The sequence below is a fragment of the Ictidomys tridecemlineatus genome, chromosome 5 (genome assembly GCF_052094955.1).
Source record: "Ictidomys tridecemlineatus isolate mIctTri1 chromosome 5, mIctTri1.hap1, whole genome shotgun sequence".
NCBI lineage: Eukaryota > Metazoa > Chordata > Mammalia > Rodentia > Sciuridae > Ictidomys > Ictidomys tridecemlineatus.
This window is the reverse complement of record NC_135481.1, coordinates 146966625-146986199: the sequence shown is the minus strand read 5'-3', so window position 1 is coordinate 146986199 and position 19575 is coordinate 146966625. Positions and strand designations below refer to the sequence as shown.

The window sequence follows — 19575 nt, the reverse complement described above, 5'->3', positions numbered from 1 at the left end:
TAGACAGTAGGGGAGGACAGATGGGCCTCAGCTTTTCTCAACTTTAGGCTACTTTCTTAGAGTCTGTCTCTTTAGCTCTTAGGATTCTTATCTCTCTTTGATGTGTATTGTATTCTCTCACCTGCCTTCCTTACTCTGAAAGGCAGCTCATCTTCATTGTAATAAGATGAACTCCCCAAGAGTTCTGTTTGTTTTGGGAGTGACCAGTGGCAGCAATTTACCTCTTTGTTTCTCCTTCTTAGACTTAGGGATGGGTTAGGCTCTGCCCCTTCTCCTCTTCCCTGTTTCTTCTATAAGAAGGAAAAAATCTGGAAAACAAGAAAGGGGCATAGCAGACAGATGAATTTCAACAGTGCAAAGCACACCTTGTAGGGTGCTCCAGGGGAAAGAAAGAAATGTGCCCTGGGCACAGAAAAGAGCTAATCTGATGGAGAAGATCAGACAGGCTTTCCAAAAGAGGTGGCATTTGAGATGGGCCTTGAAGACTTTCAGGAAACACAGGCCATTCAGGGAAAGGGAGCAGGAGCAAAGGTAATGAGTCAGGGCATCTGGTACCTGATTGGCAAATAACACTGGGAGATAGTTGGTACTAAAGTTATGTAAGATGTTGTTGAACTCAGGTGTGGAGGTTATAATTTAGGTAGACTGTGGAACAAATGCAAGGCTTTATAGTAGAGGAGTCTTAACAGTGCTGTCTGAATTTTAATTTCAGTGTATTTTGCATATAAAGCAGGATACCTTTTATCCCAGTTTTTCCCAAATTTTGTTGCTCATTAGATTTATGGGAGCCAGAGGGTGGACTTTCAAGAAATCCTGATGCCCAATTGCATCCCAAGCCATTTTAATCAGAATGTTAAGGAGGTTGGTAATTCGACCATCAGTTCTTTTTAAAAGACTTCTAGGTATTTTTTGCATGCAGGAAAGATTGGAAAACACCATTTTATTTCTTTAAATCTTCTCATGTATCTCCAGAGCACTTGGACTTTAAAATGTGTATTAATGTGGACTTTAAAATAAAAATACACACGCACGCGCGCACATGCACACACACACACACACACACACGTGTGTGTGTGTGTGTGTGTGTATAGTTACATTGCTGCCTTCAAAGACTATATTCCTCAAACCTTTCTTATAGTTGGTGAGAAAACAAATGTTTCTATTTAGTTCAATAGGATGAAAGTTCTGTAGTATTTTGTATCACAACCATGGTGAGCTGGATTTGTGACCTAATTTTCAGGCTGGGGACAGGCAGGGGCAGAATCTTATAAGAACAGGTAGATGATCAGTCACCCAAGGACTAGGTCCAGATGGCATCAGGTGATCATTGGTTTGACCAGAAGAACTCAGACATCCAGGGTTTCCTAGGGGATATCACTCTGTGTTCTAGAGTAATGATATTAGATAGTTTAAAAATCAAGAGTTTTTTGTCTGGTTTGATTTGATTTTTTTGGTTTTGTTGTTGTTATTGTTATTGCTTTTTGTTTGTTTGTTTTTGGTTTTCTTGCAGTTTGTAATCCAAAAAGGAAATTTGTTTGTAATCCACATATTCACAATTTCTGTAATTTTTAAACCCTTGAATAACTATTATCTAGAAAATTCCCTTATTGGAACAACCTTATATTCTGATGCTGTCAGATCAATAAGGAGTTAAAATTTCCAATTCATCGATGCTACTAAGGACTGTTATCTTGAAAAGAATAAAAGTACATGAAGGTGGTAGAATATAAAAATTAAAACTTCTAGGGGCTGGAGTTGTGGCTCAGTGGTAGAGTGTTTACCTAGTTCGATCCTCAGCACCACATAAATATAAAATAAAGATATTGTGTCAACCTAAAACTAAAAAATAAGTATTTTTAAAAAAATCAAAACTTCTAGATGCATTTAGGTAGGCATCTCTGTGCCTATATCCCTGCCTCTTGACTTTGTTATATTGCTTCATACTACCTTCTTGCAGCTCTGAGTTTAGGGTAAACATGGCTATACTTTAGCACTTCCCTGGAACTTTTAAAAATATGTATATAAACCATGTGTCCCAGAAATTCCAGGATTTTCCCAGCATCTACCCAAAAGAAATTAAAACATGTCTGCGCAAGACTTATACATAAATATTCATGGGACTATTATTCATAATAGGCCCCCTTCCAAAAAAAAAAAAAAAGCAGCCCATTGGAAAAAGTCCAAATGTTCATCAACAGATGATGGATAAACAAAATGTGACACATGGGACAGTATTCAACAACAAAAAGGAATGCAGGGTGATACATGTATCAACAGGAGTGAACTTCAGAAACATTAGGCTAAGTGGAAAAAAAAAGACAAAAGGCTACATGTCATTTGGTCTTGCTATATACTTTCTAGAAAGAAAATAGACCGCAGATAGTGGAGACATCAGATAATGGTGGGCTGGGGCTAGGAGTGGAGATTAACCACCATTTGGAACCAAAGAGTTGGTTTTTTTTTTTTTTTTTAATATTTTTCCTTAGTTGTAATTGGACACAATACCTTTATTTTATTTATTTATTTTTATATGGTGCTGAGGATCAAACCCAGTGCCTCCCATAGGCTAGGTGAGCGCTCTACCTCTGAGCCACAACCCCAGCACCCCCAGGGAGCTTTTTAGTGATGGAAATGTTCTCAAACTAGAAAGTGTTGAGGATTAGACCATAGCTCATGAAATCATACACTTATTATATATAACTGAAGCTGTATTTAAGAAAACACCTAACAAAGAAGAAATGTTTTCTACTATCCATGTGATGTCTGGTTCTACCTGTAGGCACATTTCTACTCTTGCTGAGCCCCCGTGAGTGGTGAAACACTGGATTTTGGTGAGAGTGGATGTGGTCAGCCATCTGCAGATAGGTTGGAGGGAGCATCTGTGAAAAGGCCAAGTCCTGAATCATTGCAGACTGCTTGGTGCTGTGATCTTTCCGTGCACTGGGTTCTGATGCCCTCTAGAGACAGCTATCAGGAGGCAGCAGTTTCTCCTCGGAGAAATGAACAGGAATTGTCAGATGTGTATTTGCAGATTTTCTTTCAATATGTCAGCAAGGGCTTAAAAGGGGTAATGTTCATTCCTACCTCCAAAGGCTGCAAACCTCAGGCTCAGCCCTGAGTGTCAAGGCGCAAGACTTGCCTGTTCTTTATGACTTTGTTCTGAGGGACTTTGGCACTTCAGAGAGCAGAACAGGTCATCCCACACCTTTGTGAGGTGATTCAAAGCTCACAGTATCCTTTTATATTTAGCTCATCTGATTCTTCCTACTGGCCTCTGGGCCAGAAAAGAACAGGGACGACACCTCCCATTTGCAGCTGAGAAACTCCAACCTGGGAGAAGCTGAATAAACTGCCCAGAGTTGTTACTTAGTAAGCAGTGGAGATGCGGCTCAGACCTGATCTTTATATTCCCATACTGAATGCTCTGAACCCTCTCCCTGGCACTGTCTCCCAAGTACCACTCAGATCCCCAGCATTGGTGCTTTCTTTGCTCCCCACCCTTTCTGCAGTGTGCGTGGGGTGTGCTGACACTTGAGAGGGAGGACAACTCCAAGATGGTAGCCACAGACGACACAATCGAATGTGTACTATGTGCTGGGTAGGCATTTTGAATATCCATACTGGTGACACAACGATGCCCTCCAGGTGATAAGTAACCACTCCCAACCCACCCCACTTGGTCTACAATTGACTGACAGGACCCATCTGAGTAGAGAAACAATTTTTTTTTTTTTTGGCAATATCATAGTCTGAGAGCCAAGATACCAATAGCAGTAAAACCTTGGCATCACAGAGCCTGTGGGAATTAAATGAACAAATAACAAAACTTTTAAAAATATTCTATGAATGTAAAGGCAATGAGCTTAGAAACAATTTTGAAATCACATTTACTGAGTAATTTCCTTTAAAATATTCATTTCCTTTAGGAAACAATGAAAGTTTCAATGTTTTTATATGTTGAAGATGTACAGACAGGTCTCTGCCTTGTAGTGTCTCCTCATTTTCACCTAATCGTGTTAGGAATTTGGGGGGAGCAGGGACCCAAGCTGGGAATGGAAAAACAAGAGCAGTATTGACAGGCAGCTCATGAATGGCTTGATTATTATTTTGATGAGGGTTTTATTTTTCTTTTTCTTTAGCTTCATAATGCCTGAGTTTTGTTGATATTGGTATCCTGGCTCCCAGCCTTCTCAACATTGTAAAAAAATGTTTGTGTTTACTGTAAAAAGATAATCTTGCTTTTCAAAGTGATTAATCAAATACATGGAATTTCAGTGTGCCTGCCATTCATTTGTCAAATTCCTGATTTATAATTCATGTTTCCTCCCATGAGGAGAAGAATGTTTTGTTCAGAAGGTATTTTCAGTGCAGTTCTATTTCTTGCTAGGAAAATTGGTTTACTGAAAGAATCCTCATCCTGGATTGAGATGGAAGTTTGACCTGATTAATTGGTCCTTACACCTGGCCTGTAGGTTTCTTCAGAGCAATAAAGGGATTTTGTACCTGTGACTATCACTGGTACCTTGGAGCAGCCAGACCCATCAGGGTTAACAATGACCCTGCAGTCTCCTTTGGAGCTAGAAATATTCCTTGAGCAAGAATGGACTTATGATAGGACAAATCTATTTCCACCTCTGCACCCTTTCTTCAGTTGGATAATTGTACTGAATGCCCTAATCATCCTTGAGATAGTGGATGTGGATGGGCTCTGCCCCCAAGGACAGCAGATCTGATCAGGCTGAGTCCTAGGACAGCCCCAGGACACATGATCTTATATTGCAGTCTAGATTTATTTGGACAATGTTCTTAGGTTCTTTTCCAGCACATAGATATGTGAAGGAAAGAACTCTTACTGAAAGGGAAGAAATGTTGACTTGCAGGAGTTTATCACTCATTTGGTGACCATTGATGTTCCCACAGGACTAAAGATGGGTCTGTGAGATGCCTGGCCTAATTTCAGAGGTGCTGACTTTGGGCTTACTTGCTGGTTCACTGAGCCCTGCATGGCAGGGCCCTACACACACACACACACACACACACACACCCTGTGTGCACAGAGGGCCCAGTGTTCAGAGAGGTCTAGGACTTCAAGCTAGAGGGCCAGACTCCATCTCAGCTCTCTAACTCCTCTGGACATTAGGACTCTTAAAAGTCAACAAGGAGCTCAAATGTCACTTGTTCATGTCCCTTCCATAAGTGAGAAAAAGTGCTACAAATAGCACTAAAGGGCTTGCCTCGGGGCCCTTCAACTCATTAATGGCATTTCTGGTCCTTGGGTATTGTCTCTGAACTTCCTTCTGGTATGAACTCCCTTGTGAATTCTCAAGGATATTTCAAGACTGCTTGGCAGCATTGTAATTATAATTCATGCTTTGCCCTAGATGAGACTCAGGCTGAGGATGGATCAGGATGAGCCAAGGTCCTGGTTTTGGTATAATACAGGATGATCCTAGTTTTGGTATAATACAGCCCCTTAGCAAGTGCAGAGATGTGCCTAATAGACACAGCCTCCAGGGTAGGAGAGGACTTCAAGGTTCTCTTTTGTCCTGGTTATTCCTGGCTTTGGAGAGAGGGCCAAGGTTCTTTTCTCTACATGTTTGTTATTGGTCTATGAGTAGATCTCAGAAATAGCTCAAAGAACTGCCTAAGTCCTAAGCTCTGAGAGAACCTGAAGAAATCTGAGACTTGGACACAACAGGAAGAGAGGAAGGATTCAAGGTCCTTAGGGAACTGACCCATCAACACAGAGGACTCTGATAGCCATAGTGTTGCTTGCTAGTTACCTGAGGGGGAGATATTTTAGTCAGCTTTTTTTGCTGCTGTGACTAAAGGATCTGATAAGAACAATTGGAGAGGAGGAAGAGGGCTCATGGTTTCAGAGATCTTAGACCATAGAAGGCTGGCTCCATTCCTCAGGGCTCAAAGTAAGACTAAACAACATGGCAGGAGAACTGGAGGAGAAAAGCAGCTCACATCATGGTGATCAAGAAGCAGAGAGTCCACTTTCCAGATACACATATATACACCAAAGCCACTCCCAATTCTCCCCTTCTCCAGGCACACCATACCACTTCAGTTACCACTGTTAATCCCTATCAGGGATTAAATCACTGATTGGGTTAAGACTCTTACAACCCAATCATTTCTCTTCTGAACCTTCTTGCATTGTCTTACACATGAGCTTTTCGGGGACACCTCATATCCAAACCATATCAGGAGGGATGGGGTACAAAAGAGAAAGATCTATTATAGGATCTTTCCTCAGACCTTCAAACTTTCACCTGTCCCCACACACACACACACACCCAGACATGGGTTTCTCCTGACATCAGGGTCCTGCTGGTTGTCCCCACACCTTCCCTTTGGTGGACAACTTGAGCATTGGAGGAGGAGCCATGTCCAGTCTGGTAGGCTCTGGGCCTCCAGCATCTTGCTGGAGTTCACCAGGCTCATGTTAGAGAGGCAATTCTCTACGTTAGATCTCTGCAGAGGGCCCTGCACTCTTAAAAATAAACTTGGTTCACATCAAATTTGGAGAACCACTGTGTTGGACACACAGTCCTGCTGCATCAATGAGAAGCCCAGGGTGGGGGACTGCCTATCAGAAACATTTCTCCACCCCCATACCTCCAGGCATTGAAGCTAGGGCCTCTCTGGGTAAAAAATGAAAGTAGAGGAGGAAGCAACCTAGTGTTGGTCCAACCCCAGCCCCTGTCTCTCATCTCATCATGTGCTGCTTATTGGGCATGGGTAGGATTTACTCTCAGGGATAATGGGAGATTTTGCAGCAAATATGTAAGCTGTTCTGGTTGGGCAATGAAGCGTGTCTGTTCTCCCATGGACTGATTTCAAGTGCATTGTACACACCTGGCTCTGAGAAAAAATAACCAAAGACATTTTTAGGGAATGATCTGAGGAGCATTTTCCCATGTGAGAAGCTTTATATGTTGGTAATGGATGTCATCAAATTAATTAATGTCCTATTGATTTTGATATGTTGTCCTTGACTCATGCTGTTGTCATTGTTAACAGCAGCTATCTGCTCTTACATGGCATCAATAAGTAAATCTCTTATTGGTAAAGGAAATGTGTTATGACATGACACACATGGTAAAGAGGACCTGTGTCGGGTGGGGCCAGCATGCTGGAGGTGGAACATGGACATGAGCAGGTACAATAATGTCGATTTCTGTGCTTCCAGGAACTATTCCTTCTATGTCTTGGATAACCAGAACTTGCAGCAGCTATGGGACTGGGACCACCGCAACCTGACCATCAAATCTGGGAAAATGTACTTCGCTTTCAATCCCAAACTGTGTGTTTCTGAAATTTACCGCATGGAGGAAGTAACAGGGACAAAAGGGCGCCAAAGCAAAGGAGACATAAACACCAGAAACAATGGAGAAAGAGCCTCCTGTGAGTAACAACATTCAAACCACAGTGGCTCTTTCAGCCCTGATAACCAATGACCCCTCTTCCAATAGGAATATGTGTTTCTGGGCAGCCACTCCCACCCATCCCTGATCCCCTGTTGCCTCTTATTTTTCTTGAGGTGCTGTCAGACCACCTTAGCTAGCACCTTGCTGCCACAGTTAGTAGTGGGCAGATTGCTGATATATTCACGTTGATACATTTTCCTGAGCATCTGCATCAGTGCGTTCAACATTTATAAATAGGTTATTATTCAGGTTCTGAAGAGGTAATCACTGAATACACAGTGAAATATCTTTCTCTGCAACAGGACAAAGATTTTCTTTTTCTTTCTTTTTTTTTTTTTTTTTTTTTTTTTTTGTCAAAGAAGAGCCAGCACACTTGAGCCTGGGGCAGGCCAGCTCTGCCCTTCTCCCAAGGATCAGGGCAGAGGCCTGGGGATAGAAGGAGCTCAACTGCAAGAAAACCACTATGGGCCCTGGGCTGCTCGCTCTCACTCACCTCTGCCTCATTTTCCCCACCATACCAAAAAGATGGAGTGAGCCTGCTTCTTTGAGTCCATATACTTTTAAAATTTTGAACAATATAATTATAACACTGTTCTGGTGATACAATTTTCACTTTATGCTCTCATAGATATGAAGCTCAGCTTCTGTTAAACCAGCTGTTCTTTAAGTGTGGTCCTAGGCCTGGGATGTCACAGAATGTTTCTCCTTTAACCCTATATGAAAACTGCTTTAAAAAGCATTGTGGCTCTTTTGGGATTGATAGGATTTTAAGAGCTAATTTTCTCTCTGCCTTTAGCTTTAAAATGTTAGGAAATAAATAGTAATTTATATGTTAGAGAATGATTTGCGTGCATATACACACACAGAAAACTGAATCTATAAATTGTTTAGCATTTAGTCCTAGCTTATTTTGTAGGTATTCGGATTTATCTGGTAGATACTCAGATAGCCAGAGTTTTAGAGGGAAGAGATGTGAGCTAGAGGTGGAGAGCATGTTTATAGCTAGCGCCTTTACCTCCCCTCCAACTCCCTGACTTGCTCCCTGTTTAGGCCATAGGCAAATGGATATATCAGAGCATTTTCAAAGCCAAGCAGCCTGACTGTCAGCTCATGAATATGAAACCATTTATTTTCCTTCAAAAACACATTCAGGGTTTTCTCTCTAAATAACACTTCAACGGAATCTGCAACATTTCCCACATCCCAGTTGAGCACATTTTACCCCAAGGACTTTGTAGTGTCTTATTGCCTTCCAACCCTGTGCTCCACCTCCGTGGTGTGCAAAGTCAGGCAAACATAGGGCAAAGGACACCTGGTTGGAGATTTTCATGTTTCCTTCAGGGTAGTAGCTGTCGGTCCTCTCTGGTTCTTTTTATAGTTGGAATCTGGTATAAAGAACAAGAGAGGCTTGGGCCAGCTTTTTTGCTGCACCCTACCAGCCAAGGTGTACCTCCTCCAGAGCACAGAGAGTCCTGCCAGGGCAACAGTTCTTTTCAGTACTTAATCTAATGCAGGTCTCTAGCTGGCCTTCAAAGAGTTTTTCATTGTTCTTTAAGGTTGACACCCAGTTTAGACTTATGAAAATCTCCTTTCTGTGGCTCACCTGAGGTAGTGTACATGCCTTCACTGATTGCACAGAAGCAGGCGGATACCAGCAGAACAAGTGTCATCCTCTCTAAAAAGACTTGCTCCAGCTTAAATGTTTACTCTCACTTAACCAAATCCCCTTTGGCAGCCAGTGTGTAAAGGATAGGCCATCTTGTTCACTGAAGTGACCCTTCTCTCAGGTTAAAAAACACAGGGTCACATAATTCCTGGGCATGTGGCCAGTGCAACTAACTAAAGTGAAGGAATGGACCTTCATATGAGTTCCACATAGTGAAAATACTAAATTCTCAGTGGAAAATAAGAAAGCTACCTACAAAGTCCAGAAAGAGAGTTAGTATGTACTACCAGGTTTAGGGAAAAGAATAGTGCCCAGACAGGTATCTTTTCAGAGATGCATGTATCTCTATCACTCATGAGATACCTCTGTGTCCAGGTGAAAGTGATGTCCTACATTTCACATCCACTACCACGTGGAAGAACCGCATTATCATAACCTGGCACCGGTACCGGCCCCCGGACTACAGGGATCTCATCAGCTTCACTGTTTACTACAAGGAGGCGTGAGTTTCTGCATTTCATGATGACATTTTTTTGGCAGGGCTGGGAGTGGGCATGGTCAGTCCTTTGGTCATTGCATGCCTTGGCTGAACAGGAAGCCAATGGGTTCCCCATGCAGAACCAAGCCAAATATTCAATTTCATCCTCATGTATCCTCCTTAGCTCTCAGGCAACATTGATTCTAGTTGGTGACAGCCATAAACGGGAAAGTATCAGCTTGAGCTTTTCATTGTTTATTGGTTATTAGAGATGTTTGAATAAGTTCAACCCAAAGGGGGAAAATCTTTGTGTTTCAGAGAATTGAGTCAGTCCGAACTGTCATAAACTGTGAAGAGCACATGTGATGCACATGAACACCTACTCTAGGAACAACCTGCAGGAGTATGACCCTAGACTGCTCCCTTGTCTTTTTCCAGGCATTATATCCATTATATCCATGGGCCTCTTCCAGTCTCTGCTCAAGGTCATGAGCCCTTCAAACAAGGGAAGGAGAATGGAGTGAAACTGACCTTCATATGTTCAGCATTTTGTGACTTCTCCCAGAATGTGCTGGGGCTTTTTCTTGTGTTACAGATGGCATTCACCTACCTGTTGAGCCATGACTTATTCTTACAGATTGCAATCTCTCCTTGATCTCCTTCTTCTCTCCTTTGCTTCCTGTATCTGAGTGATTCCCCCGGTTAATCATCTCCTTATCCAGGTTCCATCTCAAAGCATAAATCTCTTTTCCAGATGCTTGGCTTCCCAAGAGCCAAGCAGCAATGGCAGCACCTGGCACACTTCTCTCTGCTGGAGTTAGGGGTCCTAGGAATTGGTATAGCCAGCAAATAATAGGGAGCTCATAATTACTAGGCATTCAGTGTTTGTGTATATAACAGTCCCTCATGACAGCAGGCAGGTTAATGTCTGTTTCAGAAGCCAGTGGCCAGAGGCACTTTCATCTCATATATATAGAATCCCTATTCAGTCATGCATCCATGTAAAATACTCCATTCTCTTTGAAGATCCTACCAATACTGGCAGTGTCAGCTGGTAATTTCACTAAGGAATAAATTTTTGCTAGTTTCTGAAACAATCTGATATTACTTAAGCATCAAAATGGGCTGTGAACAATTTAAATTTTAGAAGCAATTCTTTTTTAATGTAGAAATGTCAGTTTTATCTCCAAGTTATCCTTTATCAATATCTGATGTTTGCATTAAAAGACTGTGCTTGTTTTTTCTTAATGATGGAAAAAAATGTTGCAATTCAGAAGAGAGAAAAATAGTATTTGCATGTCTTAAGGAGCAGCATCTTCAATCACAGTAACGTAGTACTTTCCCCCTTCCTGAGACTGAGTGCTCATTCTCTAGTGCATAACTGTGATGAACCCAGAGACCAATTTCTTCTGTACAAGTATAATTATTAGTTTTTATTTGGAATTCCCACTATAGAAAGTGTTACATGCTCAGCATTTGGGGAAGGTTCTTGAGAGCATTGACATCAGAGCCCTGAAATATTCTCTGCACTTGGTTGATTGTCTTTCAGACCCTTTAAAAATGTCACAGAATATGATGGGCAGGATGCCTGTGGCTCCAATAGCTGGAACATGGTGGACGTGGACCTTCCTCCCAACAAAGATGTGGAACCTGGCATTTTACTGCATGGGCTGAAGCCCTGGACTCAATACGCAGTCTATGTCAAGGCCGTGACCCTCACCATGGTGGAGAATGACCACATTCGTGGGGCCAAGAGTGAAATCTTGTACATTCGTACCAATGCTTCAGGTATCTACAAACCAGACAGACCCCCATCTCCTGCCTCTTTATGACCTATTGTACTTGGATAGACAAGGTATAGATGTAGAGCCAGTCATAAGATATACCTATAGTCTTTCTTGTCAACATGTAACACTGTATTACATTTTTTTCCCACTGCTAATATCTTAGAGGGTCCTGTGCCATTTTCTGGACTTGCTGCAACCTTTCATCCTCTACCTGCTCTGTGCCAATAAGCCCAGGTCCTCCGGGGTCCTGGGATAGTTTCCTTGGAAGGCCCCACCAGGAAATAGCCCCTTGTGGTTACCTTTTTTGTTTATTTTGATGCTTAAACCTCTGGGAACTGAAGCCATGCTGATTGATCTGTGTACCACTAACCTCTTGTGGCTCATTGGTTTTCCATTTTTATAATCACTAGTGTTCCTAAGAAATGGACAAAACCCAAAAACTTAAGACCTACTTTGTCGTGGGTATATGATTATTGACTGAAGATGTTTCTCCTTTCGTCTTCATATTCTAAAGCACTTCATTTTTCAACTCCATAATCTGGAAACAACAAAAGCAACATTTGTATATATTTGTATTTTCCAAGTATATAAAGACTAATTTAGAAGTAGAGAGCTACCCTTCATTTTTTTTTTTTAAGAGAGAGAGTGAGAGAGAATTTTTTTAATATTTATTTTTTAGTTTTTGGCAGACACAACATCTTTGTTTGTATGTGGTGCTGAGGATCGAACCCGGGCCACACGCATGCCAGGCGAGCGTGCTAGTGCTTGAGCCACATCCCCAGCCCTACCCTTCATTTTTAAAGACACTGCCTGCTATAATAAATATATCATAGCCTGGGTGACTTATAACAACAGAAATTTATCTCTCAACAGTTCTGGAGGCTGAAAGTCCAAGATAAAGACACGTGCACCTTTGGTATCTGGAGAGGGCTGACTTCTTGGTTTATAGAAAGCTGTCTTTTTGCTGTGTCCTTACATTACAGAAAGAATGGGCAAGGGGAGCTCTGATGTCCTCTTTGTAAGAGCAGTAATTCCATTTACTAGACTCCACTCTTGTGATTTAATCACCTCCCAAAAGCCCCATCTTCTAATGCCATCTGCAGGGGAATAGTATTTCCACATATGAATTTGTGGGAGGTTGGGGGTAATAGTTTACAGCACTGAGAAGCATTTTTTGATAATGACTTCTCTTATAAAGAGCAAGGTATTTTTTTTAATACTCATAAACCTAACACAGAATAAGTTTAAATGGCAGAAAGGGTGAGAAGAAAAAGTAGATGGGGAAAACCTTTATGTTTGTGCATGCCTGGTTCCCCCTCCTTTCCCCTGCCCCATTTCAGTGACCCTGTATGTGGTCACAGTAATGTCACTGACCCTAAAGAGTTTATAGAGATAAAGTTGGCATAGGCTTCTAACCCTAGGCAAGGCTTCATACAGCAGAAGTTCAAATGCACCAGAATAAGTTTTCCTCTTAACATTTGGAAGAAACCCTTCCCAGTAAAACGCTGTAACTAGTTTGAGAAAGAAATATAAAATTCTCCTTCGTATAGCAAAAAAAAAAAAAATTAATTTTAAGCAGTACTGGAGATTGAACCCATTGGACTTACTTGACCACTGAACTACCACTGATGTTTTCCGGTCCTTTTTATTTTTATTTTGAGATAGGATCTCACTAAATTGCCCGGCTGGCCTTGAACTTGGAACACTCTAGCCTCAGTGTCCCAAGGAACTGGAGTCACAGGTGTGCATCACCACACCCAACTATTACAAGAAATTCTTAAGAAACCTGTTTCTTTTCCCCAAAGATAGAAAACCAAGCCCTGTACAGATTGACTCAGTTTACTCCATTTTGGCCCCTGTCCTTATGAGTGGTAGAGATAAATAATGACTTGGTCCTCTCTCTTTGCTTTTTGGTGGCACCTGTCATTGTAATATCTAACAATAAGCTGTTTGTTTTTGAAATATTTGTTTTTGGAAACCCTAAATTGGCTGAGCATCAAGTGGTTTTGTTTTCTTTAAAAAACTAGCATTAATCCTACCTTTTCCCAAAGAAGCATTCCTTAAAGGTGTTGGATCTTTGTGTATTTTATATATCTTTTGCACCTTGGAAAAATCATTGAAATTGGTGCTTTTTTGTGAACCTTATGAGAACAAGATTTTATTGGCCCTGGGATATTTTTTCCCTATTTGCATAAGTTAGTTCTGGATTTGGGTTGTCAGTAGTAAGTAAAGGTTGATTGGATTATTATACTTTGCCTGAAATCGGTATTATTTTGCTGCCCACAGAATCCTTGGCTTAAAATCAGGGCTTAACGTGTTTGATTTTTAGGCTGCTTTTCAGAGTCATGTCTCATCGTTCCACTGAAGCATGACTGCAGGATTGGTGGATTTCCATGCTCTTGGTCTCATCTGTCCCTTTGACCCCTCTCACACAGGTGCATGCTCACATGCACTCACACACTCTCACACATGGTCTGCAGCCCCCATTCTACTGCCACCTTTCATTTGGGATTCTTGCCATTTTTATCAGATATTCAAAATTTCAGATGAAATTCGAATCAGTCACTTTTACCATTTGTTAAAATTGCCAGAGTTAAACATTTTGGAGAATGGCAGTTGTAATAAATGAGAAAGATCAAGTGTTTGAATTGACTGTAGATTTTGTCGTCTGTTCTAACCCTGGTTTTGCCCCCACAACCTTTCCCATTTGCAGCTCAGCAGTGTTTGTTTTTACAAATATTACCCAAAAATAAATGCTGTAAAGGGAAATGTTGGCATTTAAATTAATATTCTTTCAAAACAGTGTTCTGTTTTCTCTTTGTGTTTCAGTGTTCATTGCTATCTTCTGGTGCAGGTCAAACTTGCAGGTTCCTATTGGTTTGCAGTAAGTACCTGATAGCCTCCACCTTAGGTTCATTTCATTTTCTGAAATGTTTTTTGTTCTCCTTTCTAGTTCCTTCCATTCCCCTGGATGTCCTTTCAGCATCAAACTCCTCTTCTCAGCTGATTGTGAAATGGAACCCCCCATCTCTGCCCAACGGTAACCTGAGTTACTACATTGTGAGATGGCAGCGACAGCCTCAGGACGGCTACCTGTACCGGCATAATTACTGTTCCAAAGGTAAGGTTGCCAGCAGTGGCCCAGTTGGGAGGTGCACCTGTTCATGCCCATTGTCTGAACGTATCTGAGCCCAATAATACACCAACCAGGTAATAGTGTAATTTCCCTACATTAGAAACCAGAACTTTCTTGATTAAAGGTGCTGATAGCTATTCTTTCTCCTCACAAGCCAGTTATACTTGACTTTCATTCCTATTCTCCCTTTCACTTCTCTTTTCCTGGAAGACAAAATCCCCATCAGGAAGTATGCTGATGGCACCATTGATGTCGAAGAGGTAACAGAGAATCCTAAGACTGAAGTGTGTGGTGGTGAGAAAGGGCCTTGCTGCGCTTGCCCTAAAACTGAAGCTGAGAAGCAAGCTGAGAAGGAGGAGGCTGAATACCGCAAAGTCTTTGAGAATTTCCTGCATAACTCCATCTTTGTGCCCAGGTACCTGTACCATTTGAAAACATCCCTAGAGGATGGTGATGCTTGAGCAGATTCTGTTGCTTTTGTCTTTACTTGGTAGTGTGGGATATGACACAGGAGGCCACTGAGAGGGAACAATGGAAGGTGACATTGGCTTAGTCAAGTAAGTGGAGCTTCTGTGGAAACTGGTTAGTCCTAAAAGCAAGGGGACTGGGGCTCCTGTTGTTAGGCACTGCAGGTATGATGGGTGCTGCCTCACCCATACAGCCTCCTGCAGACAGCAGGTGGGGTCCCCCACACAGATACTGAGAGATGAGGCTCAGAGGTCTCCAGTTACTTGTACACACTCATGGAAATCAGCTAGAGGAAAAGCCAAGATCTGGGCTCATCTCTGCCCTTTCCATTTCTCCCCAATGCTGGCAGAGAAGGTTTGAAGCAAGAGGGGGAAAGTCAGAGTCAAACCAACTTCAGAACATAACCAGGTGCCCCAGGCATCCTTCACAAGCAGGTTTGGGAAGCAGCATAGAACATAGTCTTTCAAAGTAACAGATACCCTGCTTCAAGGAGTCACTCTGCTCCTGTGCTCTAAGCCTTGGTTTCTATGAAGTGGGAACAGAGTGGAGGAATAGACATTTTCTGTAGCAGTACTATTCATAGTAGACAAAAGCTAGAAACAACTCATTGTCCATCAGCAGATGAATGGATAAACATATGTGGTACAAATAGATGGACTAGGATTCAGCCATGAAAAGGGAGGAAATTCTGATACATGATACAACATGCATGAATCCTGCAAATGACATCCCAATAAAGCCAGACACAAAAGAATAAATACTATATGGTTCCATGCATATGAAATATACAGATTAAGCAAGTGTATAGTAGGTTAGAATTTACTAGGAGCATAGAGTAAGGTGATGAGGGCAATGGGGGAATTATCTTGAAATGGGTGGAGTTTCTGTTTGGGTTGGTGAGAATTTTTTTGCAAAAATGGTGATGATTGTATAACTCTAATGAATGCAATTAATGCTACTAAATTACACAGGTAAATAGTTATAATGGCAAAAGTTTATACTATAGATATGCTTTTTAATTTTAATACTTTATCAAAAAGTGAATTAAATGGTTTTTAAGAACTGGAGGAAACCTCAACAGAGTTGGCTGGTAATGTCTGAGAAAAGACTTGGAGTGGAGGTTCTTGACTCCCTTTATAATCTTCTTCCTGAAGATTATAGTGCAGAATTCAGAAATAGCCTCATATCTGAAAACTGGGCAGAAAGCTGGATTCGGACCAGCAGTGTGTCTCCAAGGTGTCAATGCCAGTCCCCAGGATGCCCTAGCTATCAACACTCTGCCTGGCCTTTTCTCTTCCCCTGAGACCTTGGAAGCTTGAAGCTGCACTTTATTTCATATTTACTTTGTCCTTAAAGACTGTCTTCAGTTGTAACAACAAATGGATTTTAAAGTGATTTTTTTTTCTGTCAAGTGACTTTCATGATACTTATGAAATGGTCAGAGATAGCCATCTTACTTTGAAGAATCAGTAAAGCAGGAAATAAAGACCTTTTGGAATTGGAGGTACTACTTCCTTTTGAGAATGAAAATCCTCACTGTTTGGTGGCTTTCTTCCCATCCCTTCCCTTCTGTCTCTCACTTAAAGCCTCTAGAGCAATGAGGGCCCAGGAGGCTACCACCAGCCCTCCCACCACCCCACTGGGAGAGCTCCTGTTGGCTGACAGATTATAGGGCTGCTATTTCAGTGTCATCCTTGTATTTTAGTGTGCATTGCTATTTTCTTATCCATGATATCTGTGTACTGTGTGTGATTCCTAGAATCTAAAAGCTTAAGGACTGGAAAAAGCTAAGAGATGTTTGAAACCAGAACTTAGTGAGGCTTGGTGACCCCTCTGACATCCTAACTAATTTAGAATCTGGGTCTTGGCATGCTTTCTCATAAACAAAAGCTTTTTCTTGCCCTGCATCTTCCACATGATTCACTCCACCTGGGCCAGCAGAGGCTCAGCTACTGGCAGTCACTGTTGCTGTAAGGTTGGAGGTTGGATGAATATAGAATGTCTCAAGCAGATTGGGCAGGAAGTATGTTTATTTGTTTGTGTTTTTTGTTTTTCTGTTTTGTTTTGTTTTGTTTTGTGATGCTGGTGATCAAAAACTGGATCTTACATATACTAGACAACACTCTACCTCTGATCTACATACCTGGCCCCAAGAAGTTGTCTGTGTGTTTACCATCAGAGGCTATTGGTTATACTGATGCATTTATTATCCAATCTACTTTTCCAAAAGTTCAGATTTTTAAGGATTTAGAAAGTGTTACTAGTCCATTTTCTGTTACTATAATAAAATACCTGAGGCTCAGTTTTAGAGGAGAGAGCAAAAGTTAGCAAGATGCCAGAGAGATTCAGCAGTTGGCCTTGCTCCTTTTTAACAACTCACTTTTGCAAAAACAGCTAATTTACTCCTTGAGACCAGCATTAATCCCTTCTGAGAGCAGTGACCTAATTATTTCCCAATAGGCCCGCCTCTTAAAGATTCCACCATGTCTTAATACGACCTTACTGAGGACTAAGCTTCCCATACAAGAACTCTCAGTGGACAAACCGTAACAATGCAAAGGTTTTGCTGAAAGGCCCCCAGCTTTCAATTATAGTCACAAGACAATATCTTTTTTGTCATCAGAGGTAGAACACCAGACTAAGTGGTGTGAAGGTGGTCATTAAATTGACACATATTGACACAGATGTTATTAATGCAAATCATTTATTTATTTTAATTATTTGTTTATTATTTCTTACATACATCACAATAGAGTAATGCAAAGCATTTATATTGTTGGGTTTAAAATAAGTTTCCTCTGTGCCACATCCCATGGCATGACTCTCTCTCCCAAAATAAGTCCAACTTAGTTCTCTCTTTTCATGGGAAGAATACCCATGTTTTGTCCATGCTAAGAGGCCACAATTTGTAAGAATTTTCATTGGTTTTTGCCTCATAATGAGGCATAAATCTGATATTCATGTAAGTGCTGAGAAGATTCACATAAAGAGGTATTCAAATGACAGAATAACTGAATCACCAAGTCTCATTTCTTGTTTTTACAGCTGTACCAAAAACTTTTGATTTCTTTCAATCCATTCTAAGAACAATTTATTTGGGAGCTAAAATCAAATAAGTCAAATACAGTCCCTTCCACATGGTCCCATGTGTCCTTTGTGTTTGAAATAGAATGGAAGGTAGAGTTTGTCAAGTTGCTTTCTGAAGTCAGTGTTGGGTGGTAAACACCTTTCCTTTACTACCATCTTTAATTTTCAAATACTTAGTTTGCTTTATCTAACTAAAACATTGACAGATGTTGAGAAGTAAAATGTTTTCCAATAGGAGTAAGTTGCATCATGGAATAGAGTGAGGAAAGTTGGCAGTATTTCTTATTGGTCGTGCCATTTGAACGTAGCTATGACAAAGAATTATGTATGGGCCATTTTGCTTACCTGAGCCTGTACCTTCCTGCTAATGTTCTTTGTTGCCTACCTCCCTCAACCCCTGACTTGATGTCCATAGCAGTAGCTATGTGGTCTCCAAAAGTGTGGTGTTTACAAATAAGTAAACTGTTAAGTACTTAAATGGTGTAATATCATTTCAACAGGAGTGGCTGGGGGAGGGCATAGACCAGAACTATTTTTGCAGTAGATCAAATCTAAGCAGCTTCTTACTTGTAAACTTAAGTGTGTGTTGTATTGGTTTTCAAATAAGGGCAGAAAATTTGTTGGTAATGTGTTGAAAAAGATCTCCCTAGCAATAAATGTTGTTTCTTGTGTCCTTTCCTTCCAAGAAGGTAGGTGGTTGGTTGGTTGTTTTGCACAATGCAAGAATGGTGGGTTATTAACCTCATTAACCCTAATCCTTCCTTCCCCAGCATTATAAAAACAAATTCACATGCCCCTAATATTGTAGGTTGCAACCTTTTGGAATGAGCTTAACTATTGGGTGGTTTCTGCCTTTAATGGTGTCCAAGTATCACTATACAAAGAAAGACCATGTGTTCTGCTGAAAAATCCATGGGCTAAGCAGACAAGGGAGCCCATGGTCTTTTCTCCTGGCCTCCTACCTTCCAGATTTAGGCCTAGGGACAGAAAGAGGCTTGTGAGGAATCCACTGAACTTTCACATATCTTCCGGGATGCCTTCTTCCCTGGGTGAACTTTTTTTCCCTGCTGCTGCTCTCCCTCATACATGAGGCTGACAAGCTTCCTATATTCTGAGCTTTCTCATTTTTTTTTTTAACTCTTACTTTTCTTACCAGGCAAGGTTTATTTTATTTGCTCCCAACTACCCTTTGCCCATTCATAAAACAAGCAGCCAGCCAGTAGCCTCACACCCTATTTTCTTCATGGTGCATGGCTAACCTAAGGGTGGTTGGTGTGCTGTCTGGATGTTTCTCTCATGCTGTTCAGTTTTCTTGGTTCCTGTAAAAGTTAGGAGCTTGGTTTTTGTTGTTGTTGTTGTTGTTGTTTGTTTAGTTTGGTTTTTGTTTTGTTTTGTTTTGTTTTTTTGGCGGTGCTGTGGATTGAACCCAGGGCTTGTGTATGCAAGGCAAACACTCTACCCACTGAGCTATACCTCCAGCCCAAGGAGCCTGTTTTTAAGGTTTCTGAGGGAAG

General features: G+C 41.3%; 1 protein-coding gene across 4 annotated transcripts in view; it reads left to right on the top strand.

The window, feature by feature from the left end:
• Igf1r (insulin like growth factor 1 receptor) overlaps nt 1-19575 on the top strand; it is a 293607-nt gene that overhangs the window by 231789 nt on the left and 42243 nt on the right. For all 4 annotated transcript variants that reach the window (XM_040274761.2, XM_005320094.5, XM_078051243.1 and 1 more), the window contains 5 exons: nt 7202-7416; nt 9481-9607; nt 11133-11371; nt 14324-14491; nt 14717-14921. In XM_040274761.2, the coding sequence (XP_040130695.1) occupies nt 7202-7416; nt 9481-9607; nt 11133-11371; nt 14324-14491; nt 14717-14921 (954 nt within the window). The remainder of the gene's footprint in view (nt 1-7201; nt 7417-9480; nt 9608-11132; nt 11372-14323; nt 14492-14716; nt 14922-19575) is intronic.